The 24,006-nt window shown below is 40.6% G+C and overlaps 1 protein-coding gene across 8 annotated transcripts in view; it reads left to right on the forward strand.

Moving 5' to 3' along the window:
* The window catches only part of mef2aa (myocyte enhancer factor 2aa), a 67,831-nt gene that overhangs the window by 7,491 nt on the left and 36,334 nt on the right, over window positions 1–24,006 (forward strand). For all 8 annotated transcript variants that reach the window (XM_085412146.1, XM_085412152.1, XM_085412149.1 and 5 more), the window contains exons 2-3: window positions 15,624–15,838; window positions 22,678–22,881. In XM_085412146.1, the coding sequence (XP_085268272.1) occupies window positions 15,785–15,838; window positions 22,678–22,881 (258 nt within the window). In that variant the 5' untranslated portion in view covers window positions 15,624–15,784. The remainder of the gene's footprint in view (window positions 1–15,623; window positions 15,839–22,677; window positions 22,882–24,006) is intronic.

Raw genomic sequence — 24,006 nt, forward strand, 5'->3', positions numbered from 1 at the left:
ACTGCTCCCAATGGACTATTAATTGTTATTATAAATATATACATATAATTACTCATGTTTAGTTACATGTTTTCTTTTAATTTTGTTAATGCTAATCAGATCAGATGTCTGATAAATTCTGGACTGTGGGAGTCACTATGGGTCTTTGGTTAGTGCCGGTGCCTTACTTTAAAGACAGAACATTCATGTGTTGTGACCGTGAACCACTGATATGGGCATGAACTAGCACTGGGTGACTGACAACAGCAACTTGCGTGAAGTATCTGACTGATTAAAATACACAAAATAAACCGAAATTTAATTAAGACATCACAAAGCCCACTGGCAAAACTTGTGCTAAGGCGCTGATAAACAATATAAAATAATTTAGAAAAATTATTTTAAAAAAATCATAGCTCTTTGATTGAATGCTTACATTTAATTGACAGTTATAAACTATGCTCATCATCTCAAGTATTTTTTAAGGCTCTATAACAGCTCAGAGGGTGAAGGCATTACTCACTGAGGTACTGTTTGTATAGCAAGACAGCTAGCAGTGACCTTTCAACTGTCCTGCCCTTGACTGAGACCTCTGGTGGTAAGCCACCCTTTTGGCTCACTCAGCACATGTGCTGCTGAGCAGGGCAGAGCAGCTTAAGGCCGCACCGTCTTTTCCTGTCTCTCCTGCTCTTTCAAACAAGGCCTGGCTGGAGGTCTCTTCACCTCTGCAACCTGGACCACACAGGAGACTCAGCAGGAAGATCCTCACACAGAGCCACACTGTAATGCTGTCAGCCTGCTTTTGCCACTGTACCCTGTCAGTTTATTTGTATCCATAATGCAAGCAGACTATAATGGTGAAGAATCAAGTCTTAATGTTTTTTTTTTAAATTATGCTATTGCTTTTTTTTAAACTCAGAATTTCTTGGTTTCTTGGGTTGTGGCTACTGTGTTAAGCATAAACTGGCCTTCCACAGTTGGTGTGGTTTGGGAGGGTAGACTGTGGAAGCATGTGCTAGAGCAAAGGTGATGACTTTAACAAGTCAAATCATTTAACACCTTTAAGATGCCTCCTCGCCTCTTTGACTTTCTGGACTGCACGAAAAACCACAGAATCACACTGTGCTTCATTTCTGAAGTGAGTGAGCCAAACTCAAAAGACGTAGAGCGAAAACATGCGCGTCCCGTGCTTTCAGTCAGTATTTTTCACCTTGTTTTCATCTTGTTGTCCTGCATGGAGACCTAATATTAGTCAATGATGTAGCTAAACAATATCACGTACAAAACTAAGCTGAAGTTAAGAAAGACATGTCTTTGCTGAGTTGCATTTTAGCCGCATCTTAATGACTTTTTGAAAAACACATAAATCAAAGGAATATATTATAATATAATTTACTAGATCAAAAGATCTCCCATGATTGCTAATATACCCCACTGTATTGAATTACTCATGCTCTACTGTAGATCTTAAAAAGCCTCTCTCGCTGGAGATTTAACTTCTCTGTCTTTGTATAGAGGCGATGAAGTAGAAGCCTCATCAACAGACAAACAATTGAACTGTGTGCAAAGTAAAACTCTCTTCAAAGTCTGCTGTTGTCTAAGTGATGGAGGTGTTTACTGTGCTGTTAGAGAGGGCTAATATAGGCTCTTTGATTCATCAGTTACAGCCACTTAATCTAGCCGTCCATTAGGTTACCAAAAATAAAAGTCGAATGCATTAAAAAGTGTTTATCAATGGCTGGTGTATTCATTACAGCTGTGAGACTTAGGTGTCACAGCTCATACACAAAGCCCATTGACTAAAAGTTCAGTAGCTTCTGGGAAGGAACAGTTGGATCTCCTGCAGCTGGACCGGCCCTGTGGCCAATTCATCTGCAGGAAGAAGGCCTTGTCTGTAATATCCTTGTTTTTCTGTCTGTCTGAGAAGCTTTGTGAACTAGAACAGCTGGGGGGATGTGATTCCTCCTATTATTCTCCAGCACACATCAGCCATATGAACAGGGAAAGGAAGTGACCCCAGCCCCCTCTGCTCTGTGGAAGCTGCTCCGGTTCACCGCAGGGCTCTGACTTACAGTTTAAAGTTGTCTTCCTCTCTACTGTTTGAGCACAGCTATAGCACCATGAACATTGCAGTGAGTTATGCATTTGAGTTTCCAAACCATTGTGCACTGAGTATGTTTTTCTGTAGATTCAGGATGATGAGATTGTCTTTTTTATGTTGCCCACTTAAGTTAAAGTGCAAGTCTGGCCGAGTTCAATAGTTACATATCATTTTACTTCTGAAATCATCCAGAAAATTAAATATTACTTTTTCTTTCTTGTACATAGTCAGGCCATGTTTTCTTCTTTTCTTTCTTTTTTTGCATTTTAATTCAGTCAAAACTTGTCCCTTTAAATCCAGGGCATTCAGAAATGATTGTCTTTGCATCTCCAGTCTCCAAATCCCAGCTCTTCATAGTGTGACTGTGATTGCAAGTGAGGTGTTGAGTCTGCCCGCTGTTTGTGCGTCTGCCCGTCTGTCCTCTTCCTTTCTCCCAGTCCACTTTCCATCTGTGTGCTGTGGGCTGCCGATCTAGGTGAAAATAGTGTAGTGTTTCCACTGGCTGTTGCCATCCTGGATTCATGTCAGACTGGGTTGTTCTTTACTTTGTTTCAATCCTCCTCTGAACCTCTGTCACTGGTCCAGCTTACAGAGGTGTTCACAGCGGGTATTGCGATTAGGGAGGTCGGGATTCATCATGAGCCGCTGGCCCTGGGATAGAGGGCCTGAGGCAATTAGCTATTTGAAGCTGGGACACAGGGCCAGAGCCTCTCCAGGAATCTTTCTGTTTCCTGGAGAGACAAGTTGTGCGAAGGCCTTTGGGGTCTTTCTGTCTTCCCCTTCTCTGTCTCTCTCTGTGCATGTTTGCACACAGTGTTCATGTGACAGCTAACACATATCATCTGATCTGGGAGAAACTGTAGGCTATAGCTCGTGAAATACCCATTTCATTATTTGCTCAGTGAATGATAATCATTCATGTCAATACATATCAGACTAGAATGGGCAGATCTGCCTTGCACATTTTCAGGAAAAGCCTCATTAAAACTGATGTTTACTGTCATTCACAAAAGCAAAGTGATAACGTGAGTGATTATTAAAAATGAAAACTGTCACCCACTGTGACCTGAAGGAGCCTTAACAACATGAAGCACTATGACAAAATGATTTAGCAAAACCTACTTTTTTCTCTCACACTTCCATCATCTCTCAGCCATGTGGTACGGAGAGATGAGTGAGCAGTTTCATTATTTTAAATGTAATATAAATGAAATGAAATGCATGAATCACAGGTCTGCATGCGATCATTAAAAGACCAATTCTATAACATAAAATTCTAAGAAAAAAAAAATCAGTGCTACTTTAGCTAGCATTTTCACTGTTGTTATGACTCATGGCCATCCTCACTGCTCAGATTGCATAAACCTTTTATGTAATGGAACACTGTGGGAAAGAGGCATTGAGTGGAAGATAAAAATGGGAAGAGAAAATCAAATATTTATTCTGAGCTTTTTAATTTTTTTCCCCATTAAAAGCAGACATTCTCCGAAGACACCCAGTCACCATACCCCTAAACAATATGGACCCCATGTATGTGTTCCAAAACATGCTTTTTATTTAGTAAAATCTTCATGTGGATTTCCAAATGCTGGTGGAGAATTGGATATCTAGAAGTTCTGTGTCTAATCTCGGTTCCCAGTGTTTAAAAAAGACATGTTGGGATTGGGTAAATGCGCTGCTGCTGAGACGCATTATGCATAACGTCCCTAATATCCTTACACTGTGGATTCCCCCTGGAGGAAGATCTTGGTTCATCTTTGCTGTTTACCATTTCTGAGTTGCGGTCTGTGCAACATCAAAAGGCTGCCATGACACTTAACACAGCTCACAGGCTTACTGGTAGGTTTGGGGGGGGGGGGGGGGGGGGGGGGGGGGGGGAACTATTGCTCCCTATGGGTTTGGCATTATTATTGTTCCCTGGTGAGAAGTCCATCTTATGATAGACAACCGTGCAAATGGACACATGCCATCATACCAAATCAGACCACAGAGCCACACTGTAATTCTATGCAAATTTATAAACCTCTAGGAGCATGCATGCATTAATTTTTATTATTCCATGTGTGTTTGTGTGTAACACAGTGAACAGAGCAATAAGCAACAAAAATAATGAAATACTGAAAATAGGGAAATACTGAAAATACTTCATCAGTTAGAGCAAAGGGGTAACACAGGAAGTGTTTGTTTATATAATGTCCTCATTGCTAATGTGTCATGTTAAGACGATATCTTTTGAAGCTCATACAAAGTCACAGGGAGTATGGTGATGGAGGGATTTTCCTCAGATACACAATCTGTATTAACAGAGTTAATATGAGCTGAGCAGTTAGAGGTTAATATGTCAAATGTGTTTAGGATGACATAATTTTTCATGACTTTAACATAGCACGACTGGCTGATTATAAATAATTTATGCACATCAGGAGTTGAAAAGTTTCTTAAGCTGAATCATGGTGTGATACTATGGGAAATGCTGTTGCCTAAAGAAATTCCAAAATCTAGTTGAACACTTGGCCTCTGCAAATACAAATAAGAAAATATGTTATAAAAACTCATACTGTGACTCAGAGTCAATATCTGTACTACTGTTTAACATACTTTTAAACAGTAGTACAGTAGTACGGTTTTCTTCAGAAGCACTACTTGGCGCATAATGTGCCACTTCAACAGAGCAGTCTTGGTGGTTGGAGAACAGACTGCATGTAAAAAAGTGGGTGTAACCCATTCGTTTCTGGACTCCAATTTTTCTGCCTGTTGCCATCTGAAGTGATTATATGTAGATGAAAGAAGGGGGAAGAGCTAAGTTATCAGCCAATGCTAGCAAACTTGTTTTGCAAGCTACATCCATAGCCTTTATGATCACAGATAAATACCTGCTAATTAGTTCTCAGTAACAGACAAATAAAACACTAGAATTTCATAACAGAGTGGTAGGCAAGTATACCACATAGAAAAGGACCAATGAGATGTTGCTTACCAGAAAGCTACAGCTGCCAGTTGGTTTGGACATTTCCCACATAATGCAATTTTTATCAGTAAGAAATATATATCACATTTTCAGGGTTTAAGGTTATAAAGAAACAGTTGTAAGGACTGTGATAAGGTTGGGCGATTGGACAAATTTATTGACTGACGACAGGCTGAGCCTTTCACCAATCGTTTTTAGAAGAGCGATTTATTTATTTACCCATGAGTAAGTTTGCTAATAATGTTGGTTGAATGTAGAAGAAATAGTCAACAGAAAAAATAATAGCGCTGCTTTAATGGCACCATCTTGCAGCTGCGAGCAAATGCAGCCTCTTCAGGTGCACCCAAATGCAGCGATTTCTTTACTCAGACTTATAATAGAAAGGAAGAAAGAAAGAAAGGCAGTAGCCTATGTTCAGAAAAAAAATTATTTAAATTTAAAAAAATGACAATGGTGGGGAGGGAGAAACAAAGAGAAACTGGCTTCGTTTTTTAACTATATCTGTATTTACAGACTGTTCCAGTGTTTATCTGTCCTACACACTCGACCAAACAACAAATACAAAATTAACCAAATAGTAAGTTAAAAATCAAAATGTCTCTTCCAGAGAGCATAAAAAATGTTTTGACATAAAGTTAAGTCTTTTGTGTGATTTGTGGCGTCTCAAATAAATAAATAAATGAATAATCCAAAAAGTAGCTATATTAATACTGAAACAAACAAGAAAAGAAAGTAAAATATTCCCTCCAAACAAAACTTATAAATTTTAAATGCGCAAGTCAGTCCGTCAGTCCTGCACCAAAGTAGCAGGTTAGCATGGAAACTTAAAATGTAAGCATAGACAGTGAGTCCTGGTATTTCCAGGTTGCTTGATTGAAAAAAGTGCCTTTGCACAGTAATTTTTCTTAATGATTTCTCAAGTTGGAGATTAAAAAACAAAAAGCAGAACAAGACAAGTTTATTCGACCACCTGTCATTAAATCTAGAACACACAAATATCATGGAACTGTGTCAAAAATTTGTTTAAAATTCAAAAATACTGCATTAGATTAACTGAATTCACATTTTTAAACCAACATTTAAACTAGAGCTGGGCGATATGAGATTTTTTCATATCACGATATGTTTTTTCCATTTCAGGCGATAACGATATCTATCACGATATAAGCCAAATAACTATATTTGTAAGATTTAAATGTGCCGTTGCTCACAAGTAAAATGTGAAATAATCAGCAGCTTGTTTTTATTTAAATATTTATTTCCCATAATAAGTTCAACAGGGTAGATGTACTTAAGGAACATAAGACTTTTTCAGATAAATAAAGGCAAATATTGCAAACTACACAAAAGGCAGCCGCTAAAGCGTTTAAGTTTCAAAATAGAACAAATGAAACAGACTAAATTGTCAATTCCACTTAGAAACAAAATATTAATTCTAAAAATAAATCTTAGTTTGTTTTACAGAAGAACAGACAAAACTGACTAACTTTTGTCAGTATCAAATAAACTGAGAACTAAAAGAAAATTCTCAATCTCTCCTTGTTGTATAGCTTAGCTTTTCAAACAGTTTTAACAGTTACTTTAGTCTGACAAAAGCCGAATGACGAATTAGCGCTTCCAGTCAGAGACTGAGGCTACGTCCACACGTACACGGGTATTTTTGAAAACTGAGATTTTCCGTTTTCGTTTTAAAAATAATCCCGTCCACACATAAAGGCAGAAATGAAGGAAAACGCTGCTATGAACATGCCAAAGCAGCAGGTGGCGCTAGATTCCTAACCGTGCCGAAATGCTGGCCAATCAGAAGTCTAGAAGCTTCGGTGGGAAAAAGTAAACAAAGCTGGGGCATAGAAGCAGAACCGAGTCGTATGTGTGGAGGGACAGTAACTGTGTGTATATGTAAGCATTTAAACACTGCAGAGAGTAGAATTAACAGTAACAGTATTGTAGAAATTCATTTCACCGAAACAATAACGTGGCGCACAGTGTGACGCATGCACCAGTTTATTGTATTTCCAGACTTGCTTTCGGCACAATTTACAGTGCACGCTACTCTATTTTTTGTCAGACTTGAAATAGCCGAAATACCTTCACACTACGGAACTTCTATGGCTCTTCCGTTCGACAATCTCTCCGGCATTGGAACCATCATCTGTTTTCTCTTCGGTCACGCTCGGTTGATTTTTCTAGTCGGCACACTCATTTCCTCCATTACGCGTTGGCTCCATTACCCGCTGGCTGCTTCCCAAACAAACACACGTGCGGCTTGGCACTTGTGCTGTACGTAACAAGTCACGCGACGTGATGCTGCGGCTGTGATTGGTTCGGCTATGCGCTACTTAATTTGGATTGGCTGACCTTTTTTTTTTTTTTTTGAGGACAAGAGCGGCGAGGTCTATCGCGATAGCTTAATTTCTCTATCAAGTAAAAGTTATATCGCGATACATATCGTTATCGTTCTATCGCCCAGCTCTAATTTAAACCATCACACTGGACTTTTCTGAGAAGTCAAAAAATAAATCAAGCATAACATGCAACCACTAAAACTATTAAACTAATATTTCTGTTTAGAAATACAAGCAAATAATTGTAATTTGCAAATTAACCAAAAGATAATGATATACTTTACTATTTTTTTCCAGCTTTTTTGTAAAATTGTAACAATAGCAACAATAAATATATTTTAGCATAAAAATATAATTTTGATTAAAGAGCTTGCGTATACAGGTTAACCGTTAAAACATTAAAAAATGATTTTGGTAATTGCCAATTAATATAAGGTAGCTGTGGCATAAACCTAACATTGGGTCGTGGGCTAACGCAGCCTTTAATCTCAGTGTTTAAACACATTTTTCAAGTTGCTGAGAGCTTCAGGACGTCGGTAAGTTTTATTAAATAACCATCTGGAAAGCCGGGAACTAAAATGTTGAGCTCTGTAACTTAATAGTGATGGTAATATTTTAGAGGCAAATCCTTATGCTAACAGGACAATATAGCAACTTAACTGTATATCTATGTCATCAAGCACATCCATTTTTAATGAGATATAATTCATCATCCTGTCTGTGCATCGAAGAAGTTATCATGATTTTCTATGTTCATGAAAGTTTGACTCAAATATGTATCAAGGGATTTACCTTGAGGAGGAGAGTAGCTTTTCTACATGAAATGGATATAACTGTTAGGTGAGGGTCATCTCTTTATCCTTGAGAAACTGAGAATCCATTCATTGGCTGGGCTTGAAAACCTGACTGACGCAAATGGATCATTGGGAATAGAAGTGTCCCAGCAGTAATTATGTTACAACGCAGCTGCCGCACACTACCACACTACCACAGAGGTGGGTTGGGATGGGTGCGGGGTGCTTCTTTTAGTCTTGTTTCCCTTACATCTTTCCACATAGTTAACACAGTCATACTGTCTTCTCTCTCACACTTCCCTTCTCACTCTCTCTCTCTGTTGTTTTCTTTCTGTCTGTCTTTCATTGGCAAAAACTGCCGTCAAACCTAAACACACGTGAGCTGCAGTGGAAAGTTTCTGACTAACATTTATCCTGATCTGCTGACTGAATGTCTCATCCTTCTGTTAAATTACTCGTATAATGAGGAAAAAGTTGGTATCACATCATGTCACCTATTTGTCACTGTTGTCTTCCTGGCCTCTAGATCCCTACTGCCTATGCCTTGAAGCTAAAGCAAAATGTCTGTTTCGGGGTTTTTTTCTATTCTCCAGGCCTCCGTGGCACTAAGTCAGTTAAAAAAGAGACATGAAATTAATGTAATGTCAATGGCGTTTTCTCACGAAACCCCAAGGCAGTTAGTCAAAGTCACCTTGCATAGTCCTCTCATCCCCTGACAGTACTGCGAGAGTGAGATGGAGGATGTCTGTCTGCTAAGGTTGTCAGCATATGATGTCCTTCAGTTACAAGTTGTTATATCCACTCATCGTCATTCATATTTTGCAGATTGAATACGTGTCTGGTGTTTATCTGAAGAGCGACATCATTTCCACTCAGTCGTCTATACAGTATGCTGTAGCCCACAGTGAAGCGTATTCTCAGTGAGAACAAGTTCATCCTGTGGGGCTCTCTTTCCTTTTGATGTCATTTTGCAGGTGATAAGTAGCTTTCTGTCTCCTGGTCCCTGTCTTACACCACCACCCCCCAGCCCAAGCAAGGTGCTAGCAGCATGGAGGATTGTTTGAACTTGCATTGATCCATTGTGGGATTACAGCTGGGTCATTGGAGAGTTGGACTGAGCTTCCAGTCATCAGGGCAGATTAACCACTCGCTGTCTGCTTGGCTGCCATTTCAGTGCAGGCACTCACTGCTGGCTTTGTGACTGTCCCTACATGCAGGTCACTGTTTGCTTTTGAACAATGCATTTTTATACTTTCTTCATCGAATTAGCTTCAGACTGATTTAATATGTAGGGAAACGTATTACCTAATGCAATAAGGCAAGAAACATTCTAACAGTGCTTAAATCTGTAAGCAACCTATGAAAGACTTGCCATTCCTGATTTCAGTCTCAGTGTTTTGGCCTGCAGGATCTTCTTTAGTGCAAACTGTATGAATTTTGTTTTTAACACGTTCAAGGTGTTCATATCATAAGCATTTTAGCCTTTCCTTGAAATGATATTCAAATCTCTCTTGTGTGAGAAATGTCACCCCCAAGCTATGCTTTACAGAGGAAGGGGAAGTGCTGCAGAAAGTCCATGTTTTGCAGACTGCCCCACCTCTCTACATTTCTCAAAGCCTCCTTTTTCACTTTTTTGCTCACATGCCCTTGCGATAGCTCATGTTAATTATGTCTCATTAGTTGCCTTGGAAACTGAGGTGAGGGAATGTATAACATGAGTTTAAAGAAAGGGAGAATTAAAAAGAGACGATGAAAAATAAATCATGAGAAATGGCATGAAAGAATAAAAAAAAGAAAGAAGGGGGAGGGCAAAAAAAGGGGGGGGGGGATAGAGAAAGTGGTTGTTAAAGGATCAGCCGTGTGTCAGATTAGCATCAGGAGACATTAACACTAGTGATGCTGCTGGGGCCACAATACTGCCTTTCACTGCTGGAGAGGGAGATAAGCGCACTCTCACAAAAGGGAAGAGGGAGAGAGTGTGAGAGGGCTGGCTTGCCTCCACTCCCCTCAGGCCAACAGCCCCATTTACAGGTACAGCACCTCCTGATTAAAGCGAGAACAAAGAGGTGGATGTTCATTTCCTACTGCGCTGGTGTCAAGGCGCCATTGAAACAAATTGGTAAAACTGTGGATTTAGGCCGCTTCGCTTTATGTCTTCAGTCTGCCAGAAGCTAATCATAACCGAGCCACAATGTTGACACTTTGAGTTTGATACACTTAAGAACGTCGTCATGGATTATTTCACAGAATCTGTGTGTCAATGCACATCAGATTACCGCGTGAGGCTGTTGCATGCTCGGGAATGTACTTCTGTCTTAATCATGTTGTTTATATATTAACTTGAGTTGTGAGCACCGTGATTCATTCTTATGTAACCATTGGAGTGTTTGAATAACTAGAAAAGGCCTCTGCCTGCTAATTGTAAAGTGAGTGGCCAAAAGCATCCTGTGCACGTCGTCCGGCCTATGTAATGATCCTTACAGTAAACACAGTAAACAGACAGGGCAAAGCCACGAGAGATGATCCTCTGTTGTTTAGTCTTCGACTTACATTCAGGATGATAATAAGGGGAAGGATCAGAAGGGAGGGTATCCCCAAGGTGGTCCCTCCCTTTCTTCCTCCCCACTAACTTGCCCCGCTCCCTCTGTCTCCCCCGCAGAGGGGCACTTTGAAAGGTCCTGAATAACAGGAAGTCGAGGGGCAGGAAGTTAAGTTTTGTCTGCCCACGGCCTGTGGTAGGATACTGAGGCTAACTCTGCCTTGCACAGGAAGTGCAACTGTCACGGCTATGCTTAAGACTTTGGCTGCTGTCCATCACCTTCAAAGAAGTTGAAGCGCGCTTGCTGCGTATAGCTACATATGGTGGGTACGTCTTTAACACAAGCCACATAGGATGAATCTTCAAAATCTTCTTTGACAAATTCTTATTATATTATGACGTTTGAGATGTTGAGTGAAAAAAAAGTTTGTAGTTTATAAGCTTCGTTACAGACTAACTGCATAGCGCTGGCCTCGTTTTTTGTTCATTAGGTACATCTCACAACAGAAATGTAATTTTATGTTACCTTTTATATAGGGCAGCAGATGAGAGAGTAATGGTTCAACTTTGTGTGGAATGAGCGCAGGCTTACAAGGAGGGAGGGAGGAGGCTGGATCCAGTAATTACACTGGGAATTGAGCATGTTTTATTGATTGTGAAAGGGCTAGACCTGTCACCAAGCCTCCCAGTGTCTCAGTGGTCCGTCTTAAGGGAGGAGGAGGAGGACTAGCATTCTTGTCAGTTGACCAGTGTCGCACCTCATCACAGAGGATCGCTGCGGCTCTGTTAATAAACAACTGCAATGCTTAGTCACTTGTATAGGCATGGCATATTCTAAAACTGCATGTTTGTTTAACAGCAGGTATAGTAGGGGATGCCATATTGACTTTATGTCAAACTGTGGCCGTTGCTACAGTGACATGTTCTCTGCACATTGATTTATGTGTTACAAATGTTTGGTAAGCATCTTTCAGAAGTGCTGGATTGGTTTATATCAAAGTGGACCAGGTGTGTCACATCAAGGTCTTTGTAATGTAGTGTTGTTATACAATGTGCTGTTTTGTGTGCACCAACTAAAGCTTCTCCTAAATGCAAAATCATTTAGTATATGTGTGGCTTTTCATGAAAAAGCTCGAGGTAATGTTGGATTCACAGTAGATATGGTTTCTGTACGTGGAGGCAGCCATTCAGATATGTGGGTTTGTAGAAATGTTTCCTGCAGTGTCTTTATGAAACTTCAACATTACAATGCATCAACCTCTTAATGACAGACAGTCAAGAAGAGCAAAAAATGTAATGCTGGAAAAACTAACACTAAAGCTAACATTAGTGAGCCGCATGAGTCATTTCTAGTTTTACAGAACTGGAAACCTTGCACTATCTTCCAATCAGATTATTGTGCAGCACATGCAGAAGGCAGAGAAGAATAAGTGGTAGTATTAAACATGCGATCTTCTAGCTGTAAATCAACAAAGCGGAATAAAAAAGTGTATTTAATATGGAACTTTGATGCTAATCCATTTACCTTGGTCACTATCAACACCGTTCATCCATTTCCATGCATCTTTGTGCAAACAAGGTGACTTCATCTTCTTCGTCTACTTTGCTACTATCCACAGAATGTTTTATAATTTACTGAGTGGAACCTTTTGCAGCTGGTAAAGGACCAATGTGTATTATTTAGTGGCCACTTGCAGTGAAGGTAAGAAAACAAAAACCCAGTTATCATTTTAAGGTAATTTTACACAAATTAAAACACTCAAATCGCTGCCAGTAGACTTCCACTAAATCACTCTGCTGGAAAGAAAGAGGTTTTACTGTTGACAGTGAGTTTACAGGAGACAGCTGCGTGACTATACTGTACATTTTTTCTAAGGTGGGCTCATAGCCTCATATGGTATCCTGGTTCTGGTTCAGTGCTTTTCTCCTTTTATGTTTATTGTCTATGTCTCTGTTTCCTACGCACATGCACACTCACTTGTACAAAGAGCGCATGATTTAGGCCATAAACAGATACTCTGTCCCATTCCAACACTCACGAGAAGTTAAGAGTGTCACGCAGAAACACGCACTTTGCTACAGTGCAGACATTGTTCTACTTTGTAATCTGAACATCTTCTGACATGTTTATCCGGTTGGTAAGACCAGCTGAATTATCCCACTCACTTCAGGACGTTGAAATTGCGTTATTTATTCTACGCCAAAGTATATTGTGATAACCACAGTAACACATCAGTGATTGCTGTTGTTCAAGTCTTGAAAATAATGTTTTGTTAGTCAAAATCTAAAGTGGCTAGCTAACTTGTGATGAATATGGACACTAAGTTTGGAGCGTGGCACACCTGCAGTCTGAAGGCTCTCTCAGCTTGTCATTTCATATCTGTGGAAGATAAAATGTCACGACACAGCCTATTATGCCTCTAGACTTGAACTGTCCTCCGGTGACAGCTCCTCTGCAAAACGGGAGGAAAGAATGTGTACGCACTGCTTATACTCGCATTACACTGAACCTATTCACATATGCACACACTGAAATAACAGGCCAGTGGTCAGTTCAGACTAGCCTTGGCAAGTGATTAGATAAAACATCTCAAAACTGACACCATATTCACTTGCACAGATAAAACTTAACAAACACAGAGGAGGAGCAAAATGATGTTCTCATAATCTTTGCAGATAAAATGCACCAGGGTGGTGAGTTTTTCTTTCAAGTTTTGAACTTGTTTGTTTGGTGTTGAACTTGAAAATCGCATTTATTTTACTTTAAAAGAAGTAAAGTCACTGAATTTGGCAGTGTAGCTACTGTATTGCTACAGTTGTCTCCCATACTAATATATTAAACTTCAGGGTGGCCAGTGTATTTCTTTAGTGGAATAGACACCCTTTGCCCAGGGCTCCCTTTAATTCAAACATTAGTTTGTGTGTAAAATGCTGAATGAACAAGAGCACTGTCATTCTCCCTGGCCTGTTGTGATGTGGTTTGGGGAAATTCTTTGTGGGGGTTCAGACAGTTTCTTTCCTGGCTCAGACAGCCACGCGTGGGAAGTTAGCAAGGTGATCTCAGTCAAGTTTGCCTACAGTGGAGCCCCGATTCAGACAGCCAGACACCATAATGCCAGTCCATCTGTAACCCATAATGACTGTGTGCCACTGCAACTGGTCATTTTCGTTTTCACTGCCAAATCGGCCCCTGGCTTCCTCACCTCGCAACTGCTGACTGCATCTAAAGGCCCGAGTTGTTAACCTTTCTACATTTGTACTCATGGGGGAAATATAGTTGTTTGGACATTTTCTATTTGCTGGGTGTAAGTGATGGATGTGCCTCCAGGGAGGGGGCTATATCTCTTCTTCCAGAGAAGTAGAGACAGGACAGAGTTAGATGTTCCTTGGGGAACACTGTGGTCTGAACCACTGGCCAGGTTACAAGCTCATATGGGAATATATTCCAAATTCTTTTTATCCCTCTGGCTTATCCTATAACCCTGGAGATTTCAACCACCCTATTGTAAGACCAAACTATGCTCTCCCTCTTCATCATCTTAACAGCAAAGCTGGCATCAGTGTAACCAAGCTCAGACCGTAAAAAAAATATTACTGGCTGAGGAAGGTACAGGTTTTTTCAAATAAATCAATTTGTTTCAGGAAAAACTCTGCTATCAAAGCCAGTTACCAAAAACGTTAGTTATGCTATGTATTGCGCATCATTTAATCCCAGTCTGTCACTGGTGTCCCTTGATAACTTTTATGTAGCCAATATAAACGTTATGGGATAAAAAAAAAGATTGAACTACTGTACATTTCATTCTGTAAACCCAGAATTAGAGAAAGGGAGTGTCATGCATAGAGTTCAACTACTCTGTTAAAGCCGCCAAACCCAACCTGCTCCCTTTAGCATCGTGTATGCCTGCTTTTAACTGTGTGTGAGTAACAATCCAGATGGTCCCTCTCCTAAGAGGACACAGTGTCCATAATTTGCCTTCTCGGGACAGCATGATCTTCTTTTGAAAACTGGCTATGTGTACAGGTGGTGGAAGACTAAAAGTTTTTGTTTAATAAAAACCTTGCATTCTGTGTTAAATGTGTGAAATAGTGTTAAATGTAAGCATAAGACAAATGCTAACTTAAAGTAGGTGAGTATACTAAAAGTTTGGCATTTATAGAAATGCACTTCTTCACTTTCTTTGTGGAAGAATTTATACCTCTCCTCAAAGTCAAATGAACAACTAGTTTCTGGTTATCTTACCTTAGCTTAACTTATTACAAAGCCTGGAAATAGAGAAATGGTTAACCTGAATCTCTGTGAAGGGAACTAAATTTGCCTACAAGTTCAGAGCTCACTTAGTCACACCAGTTGAAACCAGTTGCCAGGCAACGACCAGAGACTCCAGGAAGGTAGTGCTCTCAGCCAAGAAATAACCAAGCAAATAACCCTTAATAAGATATTGAATTGTTTTTTTTCCCCTTGACTCTTAACTTTTTATAGACTTAGCACAGATTACTTGCTAATTGGTGTACTTCAGAGGTTCTGGGGGGGTGTAGTTTGTCACCTTTGGACAAAAGTTTCCATTCGCTTTTCTAATTTAAAACACCACCTGCTTTGGTATTAATTTTAACTTTGTCAGAAAAATATAAAATCTAACAAAATGTCAAACTGTTCTTTCAAAATATGAGCTTCTAATAGGAAAAAAACACAATAAATGTCAAGGAGACTTGCCTTTCAGTGATTTCAGCTGTGGAACAATTGAAGCAGTCAAAGAGATAACAGCACGCTATTCAGGTCTCATAGTTTCTGTATGTGCTTGAGTACAAAATGCAGAACCCTCTGGTACTTTGGGAGATGTTGTTGGGTGTCATATTAACTTTCAGTTTTTCTCTTTCTCTTTTGGTCCTCTTTCAGATCCTGGTGTGGTCTGCTGAAGAACAAAGAGTGTCTTGAGAAGTGTGAGAGCCAATATAAGAAGAGAGACTTTTCCACAATGTGCTAGGAGAGAGGAGGAAGAACGAGTGTTGTTATTCTGATATTGTTGAGGTGTCAGAGAACCAGGAAAGGAGACAGCCATGGGGCGAAAGAAGATACAGATCACGAGGATCATGGACGAAAGGAACAGGCAGGTGAGTGGGACAGAGATAACAGTTCATCTATATATCTATGTTTGTCTGTGTCTAATCTAAGACTGTTTTAAAAGATGCTTCTGTATCTTTACATGCTTCTCTGTATCTATCTGACGGTTACAGTTTTTCTCTGTTTTCCTTCTTGGAAAAGTTCAGCAGCTGTCATGGTGTGCAAAGATCTGAACAGACATACCTCACTCCCCAAAGTCCCAGCCAGCTGAACAGGGACCATGACATTTCTTTGTCAGTGCGGTCGCATTTACAGACATGATTCCCTTGCCACCCTGCAATTTCAACCAGAGAAGTTGATGAGGCAGCAGCAGCTCTGGGCCGCAGCGGGGGCCTCATGGCGTGGGAGTGAACTGAGTGTTGCAAGAAGTGCAGCGGGCTGCCTGTGGCCTTCCCACACTGTAGGGCTTGTCCCCTGGCCCGGCAGTATGGCTGGGGCCCTTTGCTGTAGCCCTGTGTGTTTGCAGCTGTTTGGTAGTAATTAGGAGCAGCCACTGCACCACAGCACCCTCTCATTTGTAGGGTGGGTCAGAAGGACACACAGCACCCTTCTTTGCCTTGGCCTCGCTGGTCCCGACTAGCCACAAAGCGGGAAAGAGCTGGAATTCACTCTGTCTGCTCATGTTAAATATAAACTCCTAAACAGCAAAACAGTAAAAAACAGCCTGGGTCTGTTTGAAACATGAATAACAGGTGCAGATATCTATAGCAGAAATGGTATGTCTTATTTAGCTATGCTCCCTATGATTTAAGAGCTAAGTTAAGGAAGCATGTGCACTGTTTCTGACAAATTATACCAATTAATGCAGATACATAGGTTTCCTGTATCTAGATAGAACGCATCTGGTTAACATCGGCTAAACATGATTAATTATGTGGTAATATGCAGTTGGTACTCTGACTATGTTTCTATCTGTGCGGGTAGCAGTAGTAGTCAAGTGTAAAACAAAATTCCACAGTGTGGGCCAATTATCAGCACTACACCTGGTTCTGGGTGGGTTCCAAATAGGGGGGTATTAGGGGAATCGGTCTAAGCTCGTTGGTGGTATCCAAGCTCTATTCAGTGACCTGTGACATGAAGGAAAAAAAGAACATAAAGTTATATGAAAATAGGTTGGTTTCTGATTGCTAAGCGAGCAGGTTAACTCTTCAGAAGATCCATTCTTTGCACTGCATATATGAGGCGGTGAGGGGACACATTTTGCAGTGTTGTTTTATGGGAAAGTAAAGCTGAAGAGCTTATTATTAACACGCCTTCCAAAGTCTAGTGTTTGCATCAGATTTTAAATGTCTGACTGGATAATTTGTGAGAAAGTTTATCAGCAGCATGCAGGCATTTCAGCTTACATTTAGCATTTAGTTTGGTTTTAGCTGGCTCAGCAGAGAATCTGCTGTGACAATAGGCTGTGCTAAAATAAAGCTTTGGTATAAGGTGATGTATGCGTGTGGCTTTTTTTTTTCTCTCTCGTTTTTTTTCCGTGGGCCATGAAGCGCACAGTGCCATCTCCCTTGGGCGTGCTCCTAACCAAGGGGGAATAGCCATTAGCATATGTTCCCCATTGTCAGGAGACAGTTTAAATCTTTGCTGTTAGTTTTCCATAGTGTAACAGTGAAATGAAAGAGGTCCTTAAGTGGACTAATTAGACAGTATTTCTATAGAGGATGTTGTGTAAGGACAACAGGGGCTCCCTTGCATTGTCTCTGCAAGTGTTTTAGGAGGGTTGTTAACCCTTCAGGATTTATAACACTGTGTGTGACACAGGCTGAGACGGTAAGTAGTTACAGCGTAGTGCAAGCTGTGAACTTCGCAGGTAGGTTTATATTCTAATGAAGTGTGTTGTGCATGTATGACAAATTGATGTGTAACTGTTTAATACATCATGTGTAGGGTAGAGTATTTTTGTGCCGCTTTCTGCTGTTTGACCTGGCAGAGATGCACTGGAGAACGAGACATGGAGCAAACTGAGGTCGTATAATGCTTACTGTACAACTGCAAAGAGCCAGTTTCTGTTCCATGGCTTGGCTAAATGATGGCAGCAGTAGAGTCATCAGCTAGACCGACTTTACTGATTGCAAATGAATGCAAGATAACAACCTGCACGATTCTTCTGATTTGATGTATTCACAGCAATTATTACCTTTTGAGACACAGACAGGTACAGGCATCATGTGCAGATTGAAAGGTTCTTATATTTTCCTCTTTTACTTTGAGTTTCTAGAAGACTGGACGGACCAGTAAGAAAATTTAGCCTTCAACAATAGAAAGTCGTCATTCTTTCAGACTTCAGAGGTTTGGAACTTATGTTCTTTACAAAATAACAATAGTAGGGCCAAGAGCACTGAGCAAATTCAGTGAGTTTTACCTTCTTCCCAAAGCAGCTGTGATTTTTGTGAAACTATAGGGAGAACAGTAGTGAAGAAGCCAAGGTATGCATCAGTCTCGTAAGTTAGTGTACATGTTGGTGAGGCCTAGTGAGCAGTGTCTAGTGACGTCCTCTGGATGCCATTAAGCAGGCTCACTGGGGGTAATTGTCCAAGTCATTAAAAGTTTGATGATTTTGCTGCTGGGTGGAGGGTTGCCTGCCCTTGCTGTGGCTCATTTTGGATTTTGCTCCAGCACGTCAAATGCCTGTAGGCAAGCAGAGACTCTCTCTCACTTACTCTCCAGGGAGCAACACAGCACATAGCGCCTCTTTTTCAGCTTTCACTCAGTCCTGAAGTTCTGAGCAGTCATTGTTATATATTTTTTTAATTGATATATATTTTTGACACTTAAAGAGTTTGTTGATAGACAATGGAAAGAACAGAAGAAAAGTGTTAAACTTAAGAGCCAGTGCATCTGCACTGTTTTCTTTGTTTAAGATGATACGTGGATTTATTAAAACTGTGAGGCAGAAGCATGAAGTAGCACAAAGCGTTACAGACAGGTTGTACTTTGAGATGAATCTGTTATTTGTTGCATCATCTCTTTATTGTTTGGTGTGTGAAAGTCCAAAAGGAAAGTGGAAATAGTGCTTGTGTCCATTAATTAGCTGATCTCGTCTTGGTTTTAGACAGGGCAGCAGGTTTACTTAGAGTATATTGAACACAACACACTTTCTCAGTTACAGTTTTCAATAAACAGAACAAATTAATTATCCGTTAAATGCATCATTCTTGTTATTGATTAGAGATATTTCCAGGAAACCTACTTACATTTTGTTACCTTGCATGTCATCGTCTCCGCTAAACAGGATCCGTCACAGCTACTGTAGGTTTCAAGGTCAATCCCACCCACTGGATTAGCCCATTGTGCCTTCGAATGTCCACATGGGGTTCCTCGGGCTGTTCTCTCTCTCAGAGAGAGCTGATCCAGGCAGACAGTCACAGTGGCCCTGGCTCATCTCCTAAGCCCACACACTCTGCCACTGCGGAGCCAGGGCAGCAGCCACAGGGCCTGGGTCACTCTGCCAGCTGGTGCCAGACTTCACTGTCTCTGTAGCCCGCTCTCATGTCTGCCATGGGGGCTGTCAGAGGTGACATGAGGTTCTAATAAGGCCGCTAGCTCCTCACCCCTCTGAAGGTGTTAGTGACTCAGGCATCTCCTGCCATGCTCCAGTCACAGCTGCACTCTCAGTCCCAGATGTCTTGTTTGTCATCTTGGCACCTCTGCCTGCGGACAGACATTGATAGACCATTTGATTGACAAGTCAGTTCTGTGTGAATGTGTGTATTGGAGTTTGTTGTAGCATATGCTGTTATATGCTACACAAGTTTCCGTGGCAGAGCCTGTCTTGTGAATGTTGAAGACAATAAAACATAAACCAAATACAGCAGTAAAACGTAACAGACCCATGCTTGTATGTTTACACTAAAGGTCTATACGTTGTGCAGTTAAACTTTCCATTGCATTTTACCAGCTAAGCAGGTCTATAATTATTTTTAACAAACAGGCCACTGTATTGCTGATGAGACCAAATTTACTTGTTGCCGTTCATATGCAGTTTTTTAAATTTACCCCTCGAGTATGATTTTGTCCATTCCAAAGAAGGTTTCCCCATTACCTGAACTTGCTATCGCTTAGGGAAAGATAGAACTGCAGCAGCATTTAGTTTGGTCTGCTATAAAAATATAAAAAATAAAAAGTAAATTACCTACCTCAATTAAAGCTCTATAAACATAGGTTGTGGTGGTGGGGCTCTTGGGAAGAAGGTAGAAATGCAGAAAGTGTGAATTGAGAGTGGAATTACTACTTTATCTAGACTTTGAGAGAGCTTCTTAAAACATCAGAGAGTTTTCAGTGTGGCAGAGACTCACTGATCTGCTGGGTATTGTGTGAGCTGTTAAAATGACCTTAGCAAGCCTAGAAAGCTGGGATCACTTAAATGTGTTGGAAGTTTAAATGTGGCCTGTCTTTTTTCGCCATGGCATACGATTTTTGTGAAAAACTGTAAGATGCACTGGTACAGTGTCGTGTAGAATTTTACAATACTGAGGCTAATCCTGTCGCTGTGAATTACATGAATTAGTCAGGGAGTTAGACTAAATTTGCACCACATCTTACTGCAGGAGCGATTCGAAAAAATGCTAAAACCGCATCGAGTGTGTTTGTGGGTGTATTTGACTCGGTTAAGCATAGGAAAGCTTTGCCATTGAACCTCCCACTTGACCTCAAGGATGTCTGTGGTTTTCCACTGTCGCACCAGTCACCCCAGAAATGATGGGGGTGGATTGAGGTTTGTGCATTTGTGAATGCTGGTCCATATGCCCCAAACCTTTTTTCTGTTTTTTTTTGTCCTTTGCGTTGTGACCCATCAAATTTAGATGGATGTCTTACATGTTCTAACAAAAGGATAAAAATAGGGCAATCAGTTACAAAATAACCTAAGTGTGTATGTACAGAAGAATAATATACTTGTCACATTTTAATGGAAGTGTGAGCAGTAGCTAGCCCTTGTAGAGTTACTCTGTCTGTGGCTGGGGCAAGGACCAGGTCTCAGTACTGCTGCTGAGGTTGAAATGAAGCGATGCCTGGGTCAGCAGCTCTGCACTCAGCACAGCCATGCATCCAGGTGGAACAAAGTCTTCGCTCAGCATCTCATCCTGGGCTTCCTGCTGAAAGGTGACATCTCCATGGCTTAACAGCCACATTCATCTGCTAAAAAGCATACAATTTGTTAATCGTTTTCCCGCGTGACAGTCGCTGCTTTCCAGTTGGTTAGGCAAACAAATACGCAAGCGGGTAAATGAGCGAGTGGGCATCGCTGGTGTTTAATCAGAGGAGACTAGTATCAGGTGGTTACAACTCCAACTAGATAGAAAGAGGCTGGTCCCGGCTTGATCCCCCACTGTGTGTCCACCTTGACAAACTCACTCAAACACTCTGTAACTGTGATTTGTAAGGAAACATGTTATTTGGTTCAGCTTCTCCTGTACTTAAACCTTGTGATTTTAAGAAATTTCATGTTAGAATTTTGTTTTGTCATATGAGCTTGAATAACATTTGTGCAGTGAAAAGAAAATGACAGCAGGACAGGCTCCGGTGTGTCTATAACAGGAATAATGATCCAGTGTAATTACCTGTAGCGTGGAAGATTTAAAATTCATTTATCACAGCTGTAGTGACCCCGCTGCCTTAGCGGTTACACATACACTATGCAACACATAAGATTATACTGCATTATACCAGTTAAAATGAGGGTATAGCCGCGAGCTGTGACCAATTAAAGTTGAACAAAGCAAGCTCATCTCCTCAACTCCTCTCTTAGTAGGTCAGTAAAACTGATGGAGGATATAGACCCCGTGCACTGCTTTGTAAGACGGAAAGCTCTGAGCGCAGCTTTTACTAGCACATTCTCAAGCCACAATTTGACAAGACATATGCTGTGAAAAGTCAGATTTTAAAAAAGCAACGCATTTCCAAAACAGATTTCTGCACACAAGCGAGACAACGGCTGTATTTGTGTCCAGTTTCCTCACTAATAATGTTTTTAGTTTGAGAAATGAGTGTAGCTTACTGTAAAGAGGTAGTGTAACATAATGACACATGTGAATTGGTGTGAGTGACCACAGAGACAGAGCTGCAGAGCTACAGGACAGAAAGTCACTTTGCAGAGGGTTGCGTTACCATTGGAGTGATGTATGACCCAAAGTCCCATCTGAGAGCTCGTGTTACAAGGCTTATGCTGCACTACAGAGATAGCTTTCCGTATATGGAGACAGGGGCTACAGTAATGTATGGACCCCTGTTGTTGCCAAAGCTCTGACTCAGCTTGCTGACTCGTGGCTCTAACCCTGACCTCTGGCCTGATAACTAGACATTTCAGATATGCACTATGTTATTTCAGTTGTTACTAAAGCAGAAATGAATTTGTTATCTGTCACCTTGTTTACAGCAGTGTTGTTGCCTTTCTTATCTTGTGTTACCATGCTTGTTTCTAATGTTTTTTTTCTACTATACATCTCTGCTGCAGTTCACTCAAGTGTTGTATTTATGTTGCAATATCAGCTATTTAGCACATGGACAGTTTACATACAAACATTCCTTTATAAGATCCACCTGGATCGATTATACGCTGCTTACAGGGCTTAATGCAGAAGTATCTAGCAGTTTTACAGACAACACTGACAGTGGCTGTTATTATTATTGTTGATAGTACTTCTCTGCATTTACGTGAAGATTTTAAATGTATTTCAAAAAAATATGTAAATGCCCCTTTTACCACTAATAATCACACAGCAACTACTGACTACAGCTTTTCGTTGTAATGAGAATGCTAAAGTGCAAATTAAACCAAACTGTGTGTACAAATAAAAATGTTCTCCGTTGGCTGCTTTCTGTGTTTCCTCAGGTTACCTTCACAAAGAGGAAGTTTGGCTTGATGAAAAAGGCCTATGAGCTGAGCGTACTATGTGACTGTGAGATCGCCCTCATCATTTTCAACAGCTCTAACAAACTGTTCCAGTACGCCAGCACAGACATGGACAAAGTGTTGCTGAAATACACAGAGTACAACGAGCCCCACGAGAGCAGAACCAACTCTGACATTGTAGAGGTGAGCAAGCACCGCTTTCTTAATTTGCAATAAAAAACTTCTTTCACACCGTGCCATTTTAACCTCACACTGAGCATGTAGTTTATCTTCCTTATGCTTTTTTATACAAAACATATCCTCGGGTTTATGCAGGCTAAATTATTTTATTGCTTGGCTTCCACTTTAAAAGACGTATGTATTCTTTGATAACCATTGGCTTGGTTTGTAAGTGCTGTCAGGAACAAATAGCAGTTTCCTTCTAGTCACCATTCAGATAGGGCACAGGAGGTCTGCACTCTCTGATAAGTTCAGCTTCTCGTAGGCCCATCAACTGACGTGGAAAACCTGTCTCTGCACACTCATGCACACAGTAGCTGCCGACCACCATTGCTGACCTTGTTTCCCATAGATACTGTACCTGCAAGGCACAGCTCTCTGGCTACTCCTCAGTACACACAGTTAGCTTGCCCAATGCTGCAGTATTTTTTTCAGAGAAATACAGTGTTTAGTACATTCCATACAGCTTTATAAAACTCAACAAGCACTTGGGTTTCCTGGCAGCTCCTGCATGCCCAGCAACTAGCGGAAGAGTAAGCCACTTGTTATGCCAGCATACAAAACTGTCAGCCAAAAGCGTAAAAGCCAAAGTAAATGAGAATAATTAGGGATACATCCTGTTCCAAACATCTTGCATTGGCACATGTGTGGTTTCTCAGCTTATTCAAGATCTGCTTTAAGAGGCCGGTATCTTCATTCTGACTAGATGAAAGCACACACAATGTATGTTAATGCCTATTGATGGAATCCACACTCTCAGTATGAAGTTGCCCATTAATCTTTATTGCTATTATTTGAAATAGACTTAGATGATAATTTTCTGCAGCAAGACACTTTTTAATAGACCATGCAAACTGCTACATCCCAATTCTCTGTTTTTACTGCCACCTGCCCACTAAAACATATAGCATTTTTATTACTCCTGCACTATTAAGAGACATTAAGAGTTTAAAATGGGCCAGAATGGATAGAAAAAAAAATCAAGAATGCCAGTTTAAAAAAGACTTTCACTTGGAGGAATTAGTGAAATTACATGCAGCATAAAGGAGTCAGCTGTGGCCCATTATCTTTTATTTATACTGCTGCTGC

The sequence above is a fragment of the Rhamphochromis longiceps genome, linkage group LG7 (assembly GCF_057381845.1).
Source record: "Rhamphochromis longiceps isolate RC_006_pf linkage group LG7, R_longiceps_female_GT1.1, whole genome shotgun sequence".
Taxonomy (NCBI): Eukaryota; Metazoa; Chordata; class Actinopteri; order Cichliformes; family Cichlidae; genus Rhamphochromis; species Rhamphochromis longiceps.